Consider the following 16,870-nt stretch of genomic DNA (forward strand, 5'->3'; position numbering starts at 1 on the left):
CCTGCCCCAAGCCCGCCGGGAACCGGGGCCGTGGACGCCCCCACCCGGGCGCCGCGGCGAGGCGGGCGCGCTGGGTTCAGCACCCTCGAGGCTGGCTCCGAACGCTCACGGCCCTCCCCCTCCGTCCGCCGCCGTCGCTGCCAGCCGCCCCTCCCCGCCGCAGCAGGGAGGCCGCCGGGGCCCGGGGGACGCGCTCGCGCGGGGGCTGCCCCCTCCCCTTCCCCCCACCCTGGGCGGGGGCGCGCGAGAAGCGGTGACGTCAAGGGGCGCGCTGTGGCAGCACCTCCCCGCGCGCTAGTTAAAAAGAAGAAGAAAAGAGGGAGCGAAACATGAGAGGCTGTGTGAGAAGCTGCAGCCGCCGGCAGAGGAGACCTCAGCATCATCTAGAGCCCAGCGTTGACCCTGCCTCCGCCTGCCCCGCCGCCGCCGTCGCCGTTTCTGTTCCTGCTACTGTACCACCTAAACAACTCCCGTTACACGGACAAGTGAACATCTGTGGCTGTCCTCCCCTTTTCTTCCTCCTCTTCCAACTCCTTCTCCTCCTCCCACTTCCCAGCCGCAGCAGAAAGCCCCTAACCCAACTGACACTGGCACAACTGAAAACGGTGTCATCTGCACAACTTTATCTCGCTCCTCGGGCTCCCCTAAGGCATTGGACCCATCGCCGCGTCTTTTATTTTTTGCAAAGTTGCATCGCTGAACGTATTTTTGTCCCCGTCACCTCCCTCTGCCTCTGGAGCGCCCTGCAGCCCCGCAGCCTCCTCCTGGAGCTGCGCCTTAGTGCCTCTGCTGGGCAGTGGCGTTCCCCCCCCATCCTCCCGCGCCCAGCCCCTGCTGCTCTGGGCAGACGATGCTGAAGATGCTCTCCTTTAAGCTGCTGCTGTTGGCCGTGGCTCTGGGCTTCTTTGAAGGAGATGCTAAGTTTGGGGAAAGAAACGAAGGGAGCGGAGCAAGGAGGAGAAGGTGCCTGAATGGGAACCCTCCGAAGCGCCTGAAAAGGAGAGACAGGAGGATGATGTCCCAGCTGGAGCTGCTGAGTGGGGGAGAGATGCTGTGCGGTGGCTTCTACCCTCGGCTGTCCTGCTGCCTGCGGAGTGACAGCCCGGGGCTGGGGCGCCTGGAGAATAAGGTAGGCAGTCACCGGCCTCACGGACGCGTACTTGGCATATTGGCTGGGTGGGGTTCCCTGTGGCTCTGGCAAAGCCGGTGGCTGTAAGAAGGGCAAAACTTCTTTGGGGGAGTTCTTTTCATAACTTTTCTAAAGCGCTAACGTGATTCTGTTGTGTGTTCTCTGGGGTAAGCAAATAGCTTTCCCGCCCCCAGAGTCCGCGGTCGGGATGCTGTGCAAACTTGCCTATCTCTGAAAACAGACGCTTCTGCGGTACCCGCACCCTGGGCTGGGTAAATATTTTAAAAGAATCGCGATGAACAGTGTGTTTTGGATCGAATGGGGCACTGGCTGCGGTGAAACTGTAAATTAAGGTGGCTGTGGTTTCCGGTTTATTTTTCTAGGGTAAAAAGATTTGTGCCGTTTTCTCCACGTGCTCGGTTAGGGATAGGATTGAATTGTAAAGGATGTTGAAGCGTGGTTGGTTTATGATCCCCAGCCCCGTCAGAGGGGGGTGTCCTGCATTACATTAGTTAAACCAACAGAAAGGAACTCTTGGTCCTCCGGTTAGGGACCTGAAAAACACTGGCGAAAGATTTTGCTGGGGCGTTATTTATCACGTAAAACTGAGACGATTCTTCGTCATTTTGTAACATTATAAATTCAGACTTTCAGGGTCAGTTAGGTGTCTTGGAAGAAGATCTTCTCTAAGAATTTGTTTTAAGAGTAATGGCATTTACGTTATCCTTGTGTTAATAAGTTTAACTAAATACTAACATGGTGTTTGTTGACTGTAAAGACACGCTTGTTTTTGAGTTTGCAATATCATTCTTGCCAGGAGATGCAGTCATGGGTGGTATTCACTGTACACCAAGGAATGATTGCTGGGTCACGTCATTAACAATCACTGCACGTGAAATAAACAATCAGGTGTCTTTGCTCCCCCTCCCTTTCCCCATTTTAGGTTTAATTAAGAATTCCTCTGTTAGAACACTGCCAGTTGTCAAGGTCTGAGAGACTCTTGGAAAACTCGTGCTTCAGTCTTGCTGGCCCAGGCATAAAAAAAAAATACCCAGGCTGAATCTAATTTTTATGCTCAGTTCACGGTAGATTTCACTCTATTCTCATGTAAACAGCTCCTACGAATCAACATATGTGTCTGGGTGGTATCTCTCACTTTGTTTTGTAACAAAAAGCCATATTGCATCATTTAATTTGCTCAAGTCATGCAAATAGGAAAAAATCAATAGGACAAAAAGGGGTCGACTTATCCTCCTCCCCACTAAACTGCTGCCCACACACAGAGTCCTGTTGCTTATGGCAAAAGAATAACAACAACACCATTGTATTTGTTAGTTGGTTCACTAATGGGTGAAACTAGAGAACATCATTCTCTTTCAGTCCCCAGCTCTGTCCAAATGTTCATGCCTTTTGAGGGAGCATTTGTCCAACTCCTTCTATTCCCAGATGAGTGAGAACTGTCTTGCTGCAGGTTTTCAGCTGCAACTCTCTTTTTATTCTTACCATATGCAGCAGGAGCCTGAGATTCAGGGAACAGATATTCCAGGATTTTATTCAAAACAATGTCATTAAGCTCCTGTGTTGCAATTGAATTAAGTTTCAAAATAGCTACATTCAGGTCACCTTAAAGGTTTTATCAGGAGCCCTAAAGAACCAGCAAATTCAGAGAAAAGTTTAGAAATATTTGCCATTAAGTCTCCCTTGGTGTAATATATACTATGAATATACTGATGATCTAGGGACCCCTGCAGTACTCAACTCTTCCAGGGACATATGGAATGAAAATTTTGTTCTTCACTAAATGGTGGGGAGAAAGGGAAGGGGGATGGGACCGAGGGGAGTTATAGCCCTTAAGAGAAGTTATATAATTTTTTTTAAAGAAATCATTCTTTAGGAAGCAATCTGCCATGTTAACTATACACATTCCTTTCTGTTTTATGTGCTTCCAATCTTCAACAAACCCCTACTCATTTGGAAAGTCTGTCTGAATTAAGTTTGGTACACTAGACTTTTGCTGGTTCCATTACAAGTGGTTTATAAACTAACAATACCCAAATTGTTCAAAACAGAGATTTGCTATAGCTATGCATATGCATTCTTGACCTATATTAGTTCTCAAGTTTTAATAGTTTTTAAAACATGTTATTTTATAATAAACTTCAGTGTTTCCCTTTTTCCCGTAAGCCTTCCTGGATTATAATATATGTTAGGATCTTATTTCATAATGTGTATACAGGAGAGATGATTGCTATTTGAAAGGGCCCTTTTTTTGTTTATGGAAGAAAAAAAAATCCCCAGAAACATTTCTGCAGCTTTTCAAGAAACTACAGTAGTAGGTTTTTCCTACAGGAAGAAATTTCTTAGACAAGTAGATAGTAGCAAACTAGGTAGGAACATTAGCATGCTCAGCCATACAATTAAGTCCTGTTTCTAGGCTAAGAAATTTTCTTTAATGAACTAGAATTGAGTTCAATTCTTTAGTCATGGAATTATGTTCTATTTTAATTTTTTATATATTTTAATAATGTTCTATATTGTAATAAGATTGTTAACTACCTTGACAAATAAGTACTGTCAAAATTTAGGAAGTCATATTATCTTAGCAATATTATCGCACTTTCTAAATACAGCATGCTAAAAGAATCTAATTCTCATTAACCAGATTGAATCTGCAACCAACTAAAATACCCCCATTTCTAAAACTTAACTTGTAGCCACAGAGGCATAGAAGTTCTCTCTACCTTGGGTGGTTTCACAGCCAAAGCTGTCAAGGAATGGGTGAAAAGTAATTGTTTTCAAGTGTGCCCTTTTACAATCATTTGTTTGCTCTGGCTCTTTCAGGCACAAAGGCTATTGTTGAACACATCCAACTAAACAAATAACTCATCCTGGGGTCCCTTTAACAGCTGCCTTAGTACAATGATCTATTTACATATTAGCCTAAAATTGAAACTGAACTCTTTAATGACATAATCCAGCACTATAGTTCAGAGACACATGTGTTCTACCCAACAGCTGAACAACCTTGTAGGCATATGATTTTTAGAAATAACTTTTTGTGTACCAAGTGATCTTAAGGCGACATCTTAATATACTGTCATGTATTTTCTCCTTTTGTCCCCTCATCGAACCCGTGTGGGTGCCTTTTGCCCTCTTTGTTTAGTTACTTGGTAAATAAAGAGAAATACAGAAGGTCTCTGTCACCCATTTTACTATTTGTTGATAAGCTATAGTTGGAGGCCACGCTTTACTGTGTATCCCCTATTTATCTTACCCTTCTTCTATGGATTTTACTTTCGTGTGGCTAAAGATTAAAGGATGACCTGCCAGATGTTATAAATTAGCAACAGCCACAATGATTACTAGGCATGCTGTAATAATGTCTCAAAGTTTTACATGATTTCTGAAGTATATTTAGTTTTAACCACTATGATGGTTTTGTATACAGCTTTCAAAAATTGAAACAGGAAATTAGCTTAAATTTCTTCTTAAGATTGACGGCATCATCAGAAATAAAGTTAAGGACCTATATAAGACACAGACACATAGGCAAAAAAGAAGAAGAAATTACGCTACACACACCCAGACTCATCTGTCTAAAACCCTGTTGCAGCTTTGGCTGAGTCAGTTTAATTGACTTCAGTAAGACTATTGGTTCATTGAAACCAAAGCCAGAATGATGGCTCTATCTATCTTCAAATAGGTATTTACACTGCAGACCTCACACAGAGCAAAATGTTACCATCCTGCTGGGCCGGAACAGCATGAAACTTTAAAAAGAATAATATTATACTTGATTTCAGATAATTTATTGAATCCTACTTCTGAAACTTTTGATGAGAGATCTGTGGCCAGAACACATTCCAAAAATTGTAAAAGACAAAATTCCTTAGGCACTAAAATCAAGCTCTTCCTGGAAAGCAGCTGAGAGAGTATACGAGGATCATTTTGTTTCAGCTATAAAAAATGGCAGCATGCATAATCTCCATAAAACCAAAGGTAATTACATTCCAGTTTTTCAGCCAGCAAAAGAGGTGGCTTCAGCATCCTGCAGTTGTTCTGTTCTTAGTGGACTGCTATATGATAAACAAACAGAATTGCTTTATGATAAACAAACAGAACAGAGTTGAACACTATTAATATTGAATAGATCTGGTGAGGTCTGCCAGAGTATGGACAATAAAAGACATTTAAAACATTCTTGGAATGCAAATTCTAAGGGTGTAGTCCATGTTTCCTTTTAGAAAATTTTATCCATTTAAGCAATTGTTATTTAAATAAATTGATAAGACTGTAAATATAATTGTGATTAATAATAATTTTTCTGAATATTGTAGCTACAACCTATTATACGTTTTTCCAAAATATGATCACTTCTATTGGACTTGCTGCATACTAAAATTTCAGTATGTTTGTATTCAATTTTTTTTCATTACTTTGCTCTTGCAGATTCAAATTTTTGTGATGACCTGGAATATCATTATCCCAAAAAACAGAAGCCATAGGTTTACCCAAATTAGAACCTTAATTTGTTAAAGGAATATTTGTTTAAAACAGTGCTCTAGAATTTAAAATGTTAAATTTGATTGATAGTTCTAAAGAAGTAATAAAGTATAAATATAGTTAGATGAATTGGGAAAAGGTTTAAAATTCAATTCCATTATGTTGTTTTTAATGTAAAAAATCAATACTTGATTTTGACAGCACTACATTTCCCAAGTCAAATATTGTGTTGATATTGCCTTCTATATATATTAAAGGAGGTTCTGAAGGCAGGTTTTTAAAGTTACTGCTAAACAACAAGACCTATTCTGTCTATTAATTGCTAAACTCAATGAATCAGTAACTCAAATTGGTCTTATTGAAATAAAAGACATGTCACTGTAAAAATTGTGATGAAGGTATGTCACTTTTCATTAAAATTCACTACGTATCATTCAAAAATACTTCGTTAAGCTCTTGTGTTTATTCATGCATATAACATACCTGAGGACCCAGTTAAAAAATTTTTCCTGGCTAAGATATAACGAATAATAAAAATTGGTTGTAAACCTGTTTGATTTCACTTTGGATATTATTTTTATAAAACATGAACGGCAAATCCTACTTTAGAAAACTTTCCCTAATGCAGTCTGCAGATTGAAAACTAATTGAAATTTGAGAAATGTAACCCAAGTATATTTTTGACATAATCATATTAAGAATTTCAGGAATGAAATAGATTTTCACGTAAGACACAAATAAGTCGTGTCTTGAAAAATTCTGTTTTGCATGCAGTTGGACAAAGGTTGGGATTTTAAAGCTAAGTATCATTCAGTATACACTTTGAGGCAGAATGAAGTGATAAAGTCTTAAAGAGTCTAAATATAATTGCCTTTTATTTTTTCACACCTGAAATACAGATGAAGTCTTTGATTTGCAAGAATAAGAAGCACTTTTATGTATCCCTGCCTTTTGTTCTCCCAGCCCAGTCCCAGAGACTATACTTGTATCCTTATAAAGGCATTCTGTATTGTGACACAGTAATTCTTTTCAGAAAACTTCATTGGCTAAATTAGACTTTTCTACTTACACAATTGCAAAAAAATAATAATAACTATACCTAACTTTACCTAACTAAAAAAATTGTTTGTTTCTGATTTATGACTTTCAGATATTTTCTGTTACCAATAACACAGAATGTGGGAAGTTACTGGAGGAAATCAAATGTGCACTTTGCTCTCCACATTCTCAAAGCCTGTTCCACTCACCTGAGAGAGAAGTCTTGGAAAGAGACCTAGTACTTCCTCTGCTCTGCAAAGACTATTGCAAAGAATTCTTTTACACTTGCCGAGGCCATATTCCAGGTAAGAAAAAAAAATGCATAAGTAAAATAAACCACTGCACAATATCCTTGTAAGATACCTATGCTTAAATGCTTATTTATAAGACTTGTAAAATTTATCTTGTCTTTAAAATTACCTATTTTACTTCATAATTAACATTTCCAAATTTATAACTTTTATTGCCTCTAAAGGGAATATTGTAATTTCAGTCTGCAAATAGTATAATTGGTTTTGTCGACTTATTATATATTTCTTGTTAAGCTGATAATACAGGTGGTAATCTTTATACACGTTGTATTCTCAATCCAAATTCCTCGTTGGTGCCTTCTTTACCCATCACCATCAATATCAAGGCAACGTCTTCTTCTACACAGCTGATACATAACTGGAGAATGTCCACTGACTTGTAAGATAGATCCTTAAACAAAATATGATTAGCAATCCAAAAAAGTAATATCTTACAAAGCACTTTCACATAAAATGATGAATTTTCTCCTCAAAACCCCTGTAAGGTAGGTAGAAACAGTGGAGTCCTCTCCAATTGACAGATGAGGAAATCTGAGCTTTGGGAGAAGTCAAATGCCGTACTCAAAGTTATACAATGAGAAGGTGATAGGAGAGATACGGACGTTCTCATGCATATAGTGTCATGAACATGCCTAGTCACTATTGTAGTTTGGACTCTAATAAGCATATATATTCATTAATTAATTTTTATCATCAAAAATTTGTAAACTTTTGTTACTGTTGCTTTAGTTGGAAGACTCAACAGAGAGGAAAAAAATAATTTAATAAGACATTCTATTTAGTTAGGCAAAGTCGCACACAAATCTACTGAAGATTAAGCAGTGTTTAAGGAAAAGGCAAGCTTTAAGAACTGTAGAATGCACTGAGAGAATTTTTTTAAGTGCTATGTACATTTTACTTTTTTCTCTGACTCAGGAAAGTGTAGATTTTCATATTTTTAATATAGCTCTCTTAATAACCTTATAAAATATTTTGACTTGGGTTGCTTGCTTCCTTGAATATAGCATAACATATATCTAAACCCATTCAATATGAAAATATTATTATTGTTTTCATAAACCACAGCCATGTTTCTAAGCCTTTTCTCAAGCAGCTGTTTCTTCCTCTTTATCACATTCCCCAGAGCAAAGCAGAATAGGTCACAGTTGCCTAGATGGCCTACAAAGAAGTGATAACAGATTAGATACCATAAATGTTTGCTGGAAACTTCAAGTCTTGAACACTTGCCTTTAGGACTATAAATTGAAAGTGATATCAACACTAAGCATTTTTATTTACCATTATCTACTTTAGATAAATACAACATGCTGGATTTGGGGACTTAACTGTGGGGGTCTTTATATATTTGAAGTAATTTTAGCTTCAAAAAACAATAAAATAAAAGTAATATCCACTGAAAGAGAGAGCACAGCAAACAGCTCAGAGCCAGAACTGCAAGCACCTCACTCCCCAGATCAACATATGTGGTGACGAATGACAAATTTATTTTTCTACAAAGTTTGTATATATGTAAAACTGCTGAAGTGCATCAAGATGTCAAGTGCTTTTGGTGGCCACCCAGGCTGCTTTGAAAGATAACCAGATGAAAGCTCCACTCTAGAGGTGGACAGAGCAGCAAGGGTGCTTTCCAGAGACTCTGAAAGGCTTTACCCACAAGCAGAGGGGGCCGCCCCTGCGTACATCAAATGCTAATGATCATTCTCAATACTTGCCCCAAAAGTGAGCTATAATAACACACTCTTTGCATTACTTATGCTAATCGATTTGTTGCCTGGATGGATCCTTGGCATGTAGGTTACCATTTCCTAAAGTACAATAAACAAGATGCTAATCCCCACCCTTCCCAGCCCCTGCTCCCAGCAAAGAAGTGTCTTCACAACTGTGGAATACAGATTTTTTGGAAATTACTATAAAAGCAAATTTTAATAGTTTTCCCTTAAGTTGATTTAATGATATGGTTCACTTTCCTCTGAAGTTCAAACTGTTGGAAAACAGCTACATTGTGATTCTTTTTTAGAAGAAACTGATCAACATATTTTTGACTATCCTCATTAATAGCTTCATCTTTCCACACAACAAGAACTTGAAGAGGAAGGTACCCCGAGGGATGTATTTTGCTAAAATAAGGCAAATGCTGAAAGAATTGGGAGACAGAAAATAATTCCAGAGACATCTTCATTTTTTCCCTATTGCCCAATACATGAAGAAATGTATATATAAATGACCTAATGATTTGCTTTGACTCCATGGCTTTAAGAAAGCACAGTCACTTTAGAATATTCATATACCTACAAGATAGCTACTTCCTAGAATGCTTAATCAAGAAATAGTCATAGTCTGCTTATTTTTCCAAAAATGGGAAAAGATATTACAAATCAATATAGTGAGTATATACTAGAGTTTTATGAATCATAATATTTTCCAGTTGTGAATTCACTTAAGGAAGTAAATTCTCAAAACTTCTAAAATTGCCAAAAACTCTCTGCTCGTCTCTGCAGGTCTTTTCTTCTGCTTAACTGAGCAGGGTAGCTACTTTGCTAATCACTAAAAGAAGGCATAACATACTCTATGGGAAGCATATCTAATGGACATCTATTGGCCTTGCTTCTTCCTCTATATCTGTAGTCATAATGATCTTTATCACTCTTCGACCTCATCTTCTCAGCAGTAGGTTATTGTAGTGTGAAATGTCTGCACACAATTAGTTCAATTGGTTTAATCCTGTTGCTAAGAAGGCCAAGGTCAAGGGTTTGATTCAACTGAATTTTTCTAGTCCTTAGCCATTCCTAACCCTGGTCAGTTAGCTTACACATGTGTCTTCTTAGTCCCAAGGAGAGTAAACCAGAAGGAGTAAATAGATGGATATATCAAAATCCACCACTTCTATTAGGATATGTTCATGAGTAAGCCTTACTCATGAAGAGTCCGTAACTCTTTTTTTTTTTTTTTTCCTTATCATGATGAGCAGCACTTACACTGAGGAAAAATAACTTTTCCCTGGAATACATGCTGAGAGAAAAGGGAGAATTCAGAATACTCCAAAGAAGCGTTTATTTTATACGTCAGTATTTATCGGGTGCTTTGTGGTATAGCATAACCAGGCTCACTATCCAGGAGAGTATTTACAGGTCCAAGATAGTTGATAAATGATCAGAACTTAAAAAAATACAGCTGCTAGAATATTCAGTGTTTGTTCATTATTAGTAGACCTGACCATATTATGATGATCCTGAGTGAGCTAAACATACGCTTTCAGTAAAATGCCAAACAAAAGGGAACCCTGGCAATAAATGTTAAAATATATCTCCCTACTCATCATCGTTCACTGCAGAATCGGGTCATTTAAGGTAAAATATTAATAAAAGTGTTAGATACTTAAATTCAAATAAAATTACATGATTGTAAAAAAAAAAAAAAAAAAAAAAAAAAGCCCATGTATTTAAATGAAATCTTCTGAACTGGTTTTCACACTTCGGTTATTCAATTTGTCTAAATTACATAAGAAGCTTGGAGTAAACTTATTGTCTGTATTTTTTCTTAATTTGCTAAGCAGGCATCATACCTCTGGAGCCACCAAGTTTATGAATATGTATTCATTAATCTTTAGATATTTCATTTGAAAATGACTTCTCATTTCCTCGTGTTTGTCGCAGTTACTAATTCCATTTAAATTGGAATCGACCACCAGCATTGTTAATTAATTTCCCCTTAAGATGGTATTGGTTAGTAGACAGTAATGCTGAAATACACATGTTTTTTAAGCAAGCTGGACATTTCTTTTGAATTGCATTTTGAAATTTTCCTGTGACCCTTCGGCAAACATCACATTAAAACTATATTTGTCACTCACATATCCAGTTATAAATATGACCATGGTGTGACAGTCTTCCTGCATGCATAATACAGGCATGGAGATTTTGTTGCCTGGTGGTAAATATTTCCAAAACAAGATCTAGCCCAAAACTGTGCAAAGAGTTTGATTTAACAATTTAGTTTTTTTTTTTCTTTTTACCACTAAGAGACTTGTTTCACACTATTAGGCAGTTTTCATCTGAATGCTTATCCCTTTAAGAAGGGAGGGGAAAAGTTATCTTTTGCAAATGGTGACTTGCTAAAGATGAGTAAATGCTTCTATGGCCTTCATTCCTCTCCCCAGTTTCTAATCCTTGAATTTTTTTCAAAGAAAGATAACTTTCTGATTGCCTTGCCCCTCCCGTGGAGCACTTCCCAGCTGCTTGCCTCTTTTTCTCTGTGCCCCCCAACCGCATGCACACACACACACATACACAGACACACGCACACACACGCACTCTCAAGGACATCTGCTCTTACTTGCCTGGTTGCCAAGACAAGATCCTTTCCAATAGCCTAGTCAGAAATTGGCAGTGAAGAGTCTCTCTCAGAAAGTTCAGGGTGAGACATTTCACTCAAAAGTTAGGTCAAAATGTACTTCAAGCTTTACAACCATTTGGGACCTTCACATTCTAAGATAAGTGTTAGGTTTGAGGGGTCCTAGGTCAAGCACACAGAAAGTAAACTTGTGGTGTCTTTTATGCACCATTGATGAGTCTCACTTGGCTGATTCCAAATTCTTAGAAATCCTTGCTAAATCTGAATTTGTTATACAACTCCTAAATTTCTACTGAGCTACTCAGTATGTTTATCACAAAATTGATGAGGTATGAAAATCTAATTTGTTATATAAAAATAAAAACTTTAGATATATGATATAAAGTATAAGACCAGAAGCAACAATTTAGTTCCACATATAAGGCTGACTCTGGCAGCACCATCGTATTTTGAGAGCAGAAATCATTAGAATGTGGAAGTGAGTCTTTCTAATATGTCCCAGAAAGGTAACACCTTATTAACTCAAATTGTAAAGGTAATATCTAAACTTTTTTGCCATAAAGTTCTTTTATTTCATATTCAAAGATAGCTGTCTTTATATAATAAAATATTTAATGCATAAGAAAAGAAAAAAATCTTTCTTTTAGATCCTATTAAGTAACTCTGTTGTTATTTTTGTTTTGACTTGTTGATATGTCAGCTTTTCTGTTTGAGACGATTGAAGGAATATTTAAAATATAATTTTTCTATTACAAATTAATCATTATCTCCTATAAGTGAAGTGCAGGAAAAACATATTTGAATATGGAGGTTCTGTTATAAGCATCAATTCATTGCTTGATCATTACACAGTGCATCAGTTGTTTATTATAGTATATAATAACCTTGTGTTATTCATCAGATTTATTATTTAATCTTATGTAAGTGGCAATACACTAAGATTTGTAAAATGACCAAAACTGGCACCTGATGGACTGTCTCCTTCTTGATTCTTGTTTGTTCATCTGAGGAAGTTATTTAGTATTGTAGGAAAAAATGCTAAATACTGATGATGAGATAAGCTCACAGGAACAACGTACAGTAGCTAGAGAATCTTGAAAAGACATCAATGCAATAGCAAGATAAATGCGGAGTTTGTCTTATTTGTACCTCACAGGAGCCTTTTAATACCCAATACAATATTATTTCGCTTTTACCACAATTTTTAAATTTAGTTTAAAACACAAATAGGAATCCCAATCCCTGATTTTTTTCCTTCTTTTTATTTAGTATGTATGTATGTATGTATGTATGTATGTATGTATGTATGTATTTGGATAGTGTCTCACTCTGTGGCCCAAGCTAGAGTGCAGTGGCATGATCTCAGTTCACTGCAACCTCCACCTTCCAGTTCAAGTGATTCTCCTGCCTCAGCCTCCTGAATAGCTGGGAGTACAGGTCATGCCACTATGCCCAGCTAATTTTTATATTTTTAGTAGAGACGGGGTTTCACCATGTTGGCCAGGCTGGTCTCAAACTACTGACCTCAGGTGATCCTCCCGCCTCAGCCTCACAAAGTGCTGGGATTACAGGAGTGTTTTTATTTCAGTCTAGGTTCTTCCTAAAATATCCATCTAGTTTCTAAAAATTGTTTTCCTCATCTTATATCTTTCAAATAAGGTGGTTTTACTATGACACTAAGTGTTTCTAATGAGTGTTTTTATGTTTTTTAAAGGTTTCCTTCAAACAACTGCAGATGAGTTTTGCTTTTACTATGCAAGAAAAGATGGTGGGTTGTGCTTTCCAGATTTTCCAAGAAAACAAGTCAGAGGACCAGCATCTAACTACTTGGACCAGATGGAAGAATATGACAAAGTGGAAGAGATCAGCAGGTTCATAAAGATAAATGCTCTTTAATCTTTAAAAAACCCAACTGACAAATCTTGTGGTTTTGACAGTGAATCAACTGTCTGTGCTTATGTTCAGCAGCTATATCCTCCAGATGCTTTATTTTTTTCTTTGTGGTAGTTTGTTTCTCTAAAATTCTAACTTAAATGCTCTTAATACTTAGACTACTAATCTTATATTATGAGCTTGGCTTCTCTATGACTCATGTGAATTTTATGGGTATAGTTTTAAGCCTGAATTTTATGATTGTTGTTAGCCTATGGCACTGTGAAAATGTTCAGCTCAATTACTATTGGCAAATCAGATTTTTCTAAATAGATCTTAGAACTTTCTCTCTACATGCTTTCCATAAGGTTTATTTATTGTGAGTAAAACTGATTTTAATTATAGTCACTGAAAGATGAAACAATGAGATTATGACTTCTGAAAATATATACATGTTTTGATTCTCTTATTTTACTTTCTGATAGAAGGCTGTTCTGTTGTTTGCCATTGAAAGAATTTAAAAGAACCACTTAAAAGAATTATATTGTAACCCTTGGGTTAGCAGCACTTCATGGTTCTCAAAACCATGATTCCTAGAGGAAATAGAGTTTGAAAAGGATGCCAAGTGCATCCCTTATCTCCTTCATCTCAAGAAAAGCTTACTGGTTTTCTTTAATTTGTTTAGAAAGCACAAACACAACTGCTTCTGTATTCAGGAGGTTGTGAGTGGGCTGCGGCAGCCCGTTGGTGCCCTGCATAGTGGGGATGGCTCGCACCGTCTCTTCATTCTGGAAAAAGAAGGTTATGTGAAGATACTTACCCCTGAAGGAGAAATTTTCAAGGAGCCTTATTTGGACATTCACAAACTTGTTCAAAGTGGAATAAAGGTTGGCTTTTTAAATTTTATTTATTTTTGTGCTGGCTATGTTAATTTTATTTTAGTGTTACCTTCCCCACTGAAGGTATTTCTTTGTAATAAAAGAAAGAATCTTGCAGGAGAAAATAAGGCAACAACATAAGGAAACAATAATTACGGCACCTGAATTAGGACAGTGACATTAAATTTCTGTTATTTGTTGACTATTGTGCAATGCAATCAAATTGATATCTGACATGCTTTCCCTATGTAATTGACACATTTAAAGGAATCTTTGGCTTTATAAAGTATTTGTTTAAATATTGTTTAATGGGCATAGCACAGGATTGTACATCCATTTGCTAATAGAAGCAAAGAGGTCTTTTGGCTGTTTTGGCAATTGCAAATCATTCTTTCACCATCTCTGTTTTTGAGTCTGTCTCATAAAAAATAATACTTATACTATGACTTCCTTGTACAATGTTTTTACAGGTAAGTCAAATATTTCTATAATTAGCCATCTATATAACATATATTGCCCTCTTTTTCACTTCTCTAATTTGAATTCTCATGTTAAATAACCTAGGTATGTAAACAAAATTATTGTCAAGTTTGTTTCACAAGAGTAACACAGTACATTAGCAGTACTAAACTATAAAGCAAATTATGACATTCTAAAATTAAGACACATGTAATAGCTCATGTCTATTTTAGAGTGAAACAAAGTAACAATATGATTTGGGAAGAACTGGTTATCCTTTTCATTTCTTAACTGAAAAAGAAAAAAACCTAAAGGAGGATTTATAGTCTTCTACTCACATAGAAATGAGCTCTTTCTTGCTTTGTTGTGCTGTGCTCAGTGGTAAGAAGACCCAAATCAGAAGAAACAAGTCAGGAAAAATACAGATATATTCCTGCTCTCTATTTCATTTTCTTATTGTGTGAGAGTTAAGATGACTCCAGTCTTCACTTTTTACCATTGTAAATAATGTTATTTATTATTCGTATACATTTTACTTAATCTGGTCATGGATGACTTCCTTAATATTCATTCACAGGAAGGGCATTACTGAGTTGAAGATTATAACCATAATACATATTGCCAATTAGCTTTAAAAATATTTTCAGATATTTGAGAATAATATTAATTATTTGAGAGAATATTAATATTAACAATAGTTTTCAAATGTGCTTTGAGTAAAAATGTTAGTATTAAAAAGATATGTATGATATAATGTAGATGTAAGGAGGGCTCAGAATACTGGAAAATGGTTTTATAACAAGAACTGATGTTCTTGTTTCTACTTCAATTTGACTGCCTTTTAAATCAGTGTTCCTTCAGCATCCCTATTTCAATTTATACCCTTCATAGGGATATCTGATGATTCATTAGAATATTCAGCTCTGACATGGAGATGTTTCATCATGCAATAAAATTGTACAAGCAAGGATATAACAGTGCCTTGGTTCTGAGTATGTGTGCTTGGCAGTCTTCTAGGAATTCTGCACAACTTGGCCAAATTTGCAAGAAAACTTGCAGAATTTGGACCTCTTTTTCCAGAAGAGCTCCCGAGTTTCTGGGGCCTAAAATATACTTCAAAATCTATTATTCTAGCGACTGATATGACATATTTTAAGGTGCAATATTTTAAATTCCTTTGGTGTTTTAGCACTAGTTATGCCCACAAGATAGAAATATATCACATGGATATCAGAGTGTGTATAGTGAGTAATGAGATCACATCCTTCTTACTTCAAGCAGGTTATGCTGCAGGTGGCCTTTATCTCAGTGTCTATGGAACTCCCTGATTGGAAGAGTTAAACAAAGCCACTGTCAGTATGATGGGGTAAATACCATCACATTTATGAGTTGATCATAGCACTGATTTTGGTGGTTGCCCCTCAGATACTTGTAATGTAAAAGAGTTTTCCACAGCTATTTTTGGCTTCTTTAATATATGAAAGTTATCATATATTTATGACAGGATTCTGTGTTTGTCAATAATCATTTTGCATAAGTAATGCTTATACTTTATGAATTTTCATAAATTATTATACATATCAACTCTTCTCTATTTTTTCAGTTTTAAAATCCTAAAAGAGGGCATAAAGCTGTTTAACAGACTGAAGTGTTAATTGCAATACTCAAATCACAGAATTGGTAATACATACTAAACCCAGCCTCCACATGTTTGAAATTGAGAATAATAAACACCACAGGGCAGAACCCCTTCACGATTACATTAATTGATGACCAAGAAGAATATGTTAAGTCAGACATAAGAAGGAATTTCTGATTATAAGAGTTTCTAAAATATATTGCTAGCTATAAAAAAAAAATCTGGCATTCCTTGTCTGCTAATGTAAATTAATTAGGAGTGATTTCTGTCACATGGTAAAGGCTGACCTTTTTGTGGCGAACAGTTGGACTTGCTTATCTCTTTAAACCTCTACCAACCCTGATTCTTACAACTGCTTGAGAGGGATGCCATCAGCCAAGAGCCAATCATAAGGGAACTTGGACCCTAAATGGGTCCTGACTGAAGCTAAAAAGATGATGTCTTGTTTTTAAACACCAAGATCGTGCTGTGTAAATTGTAGGAGATTGTAGTACCCTGGGGGCTAAACTGTCTATAATTCACAAAGAAAAAGTTAATCTGCAAAAAATGCAAAGCACAAGATAAAGAATTAACTTCTTTTTGTTATAGAAAAAAAAGTTGTAGCATTGAGATTAAAGACTAAATCAGGAATATGTTTTTAAAATATGTAGTGATTTGATAGGTCTTTGATGATAGTGTAGTCTACAAGCCA

General features: G+C 36.8%; 1 protein-coding gene across 2 annotated transcripts in view; it reads left to right on the top strand.

Annotated features, from left to right (window-relative positions):
• Positions 1-322: 322 nt before the first annotated feature.
• Positions 323-16,870, top strand: part of HHIP (hedgehog interacting protein) — a 99,494-nt gene continuing 82,946 nt past the window's right edge. The window contains 4 exon segments of one of the 2 annotated variants that reach the window (NM_001257597.1): positions 323-1,129; positions 6,783-6,975; positions 13,046-13,202; positions 13,889-14,090. In NM_001257597.1, the coding sequence (NP_001244526.1) occupies positions 851-1,129; positions 6,783-6,975; positions 13,046-13,202; positions 13,889-14,090 (831 nt within the window). In that variant the 5' untranslated portion in view covers positions 323-850. 2 annotated transcript variants of the gene reach the window in all.

The sequence above is a fragment of the Macaca mulatta genome, chromosome 5 (assembly GCF_049350105.2).
Source record: "Macaca mulatta isolate MMU2019108-1 chromosome 5, T2T-MMU8v2.0, whole genome shotgun sequence".
In the NCBI taxonomy this organism is placed as follows: Eukaryota; Metazoa; Chordata; class Mammalia; order Primates; family Cercopithecidae; genus Macaca; species Macaca mulatta.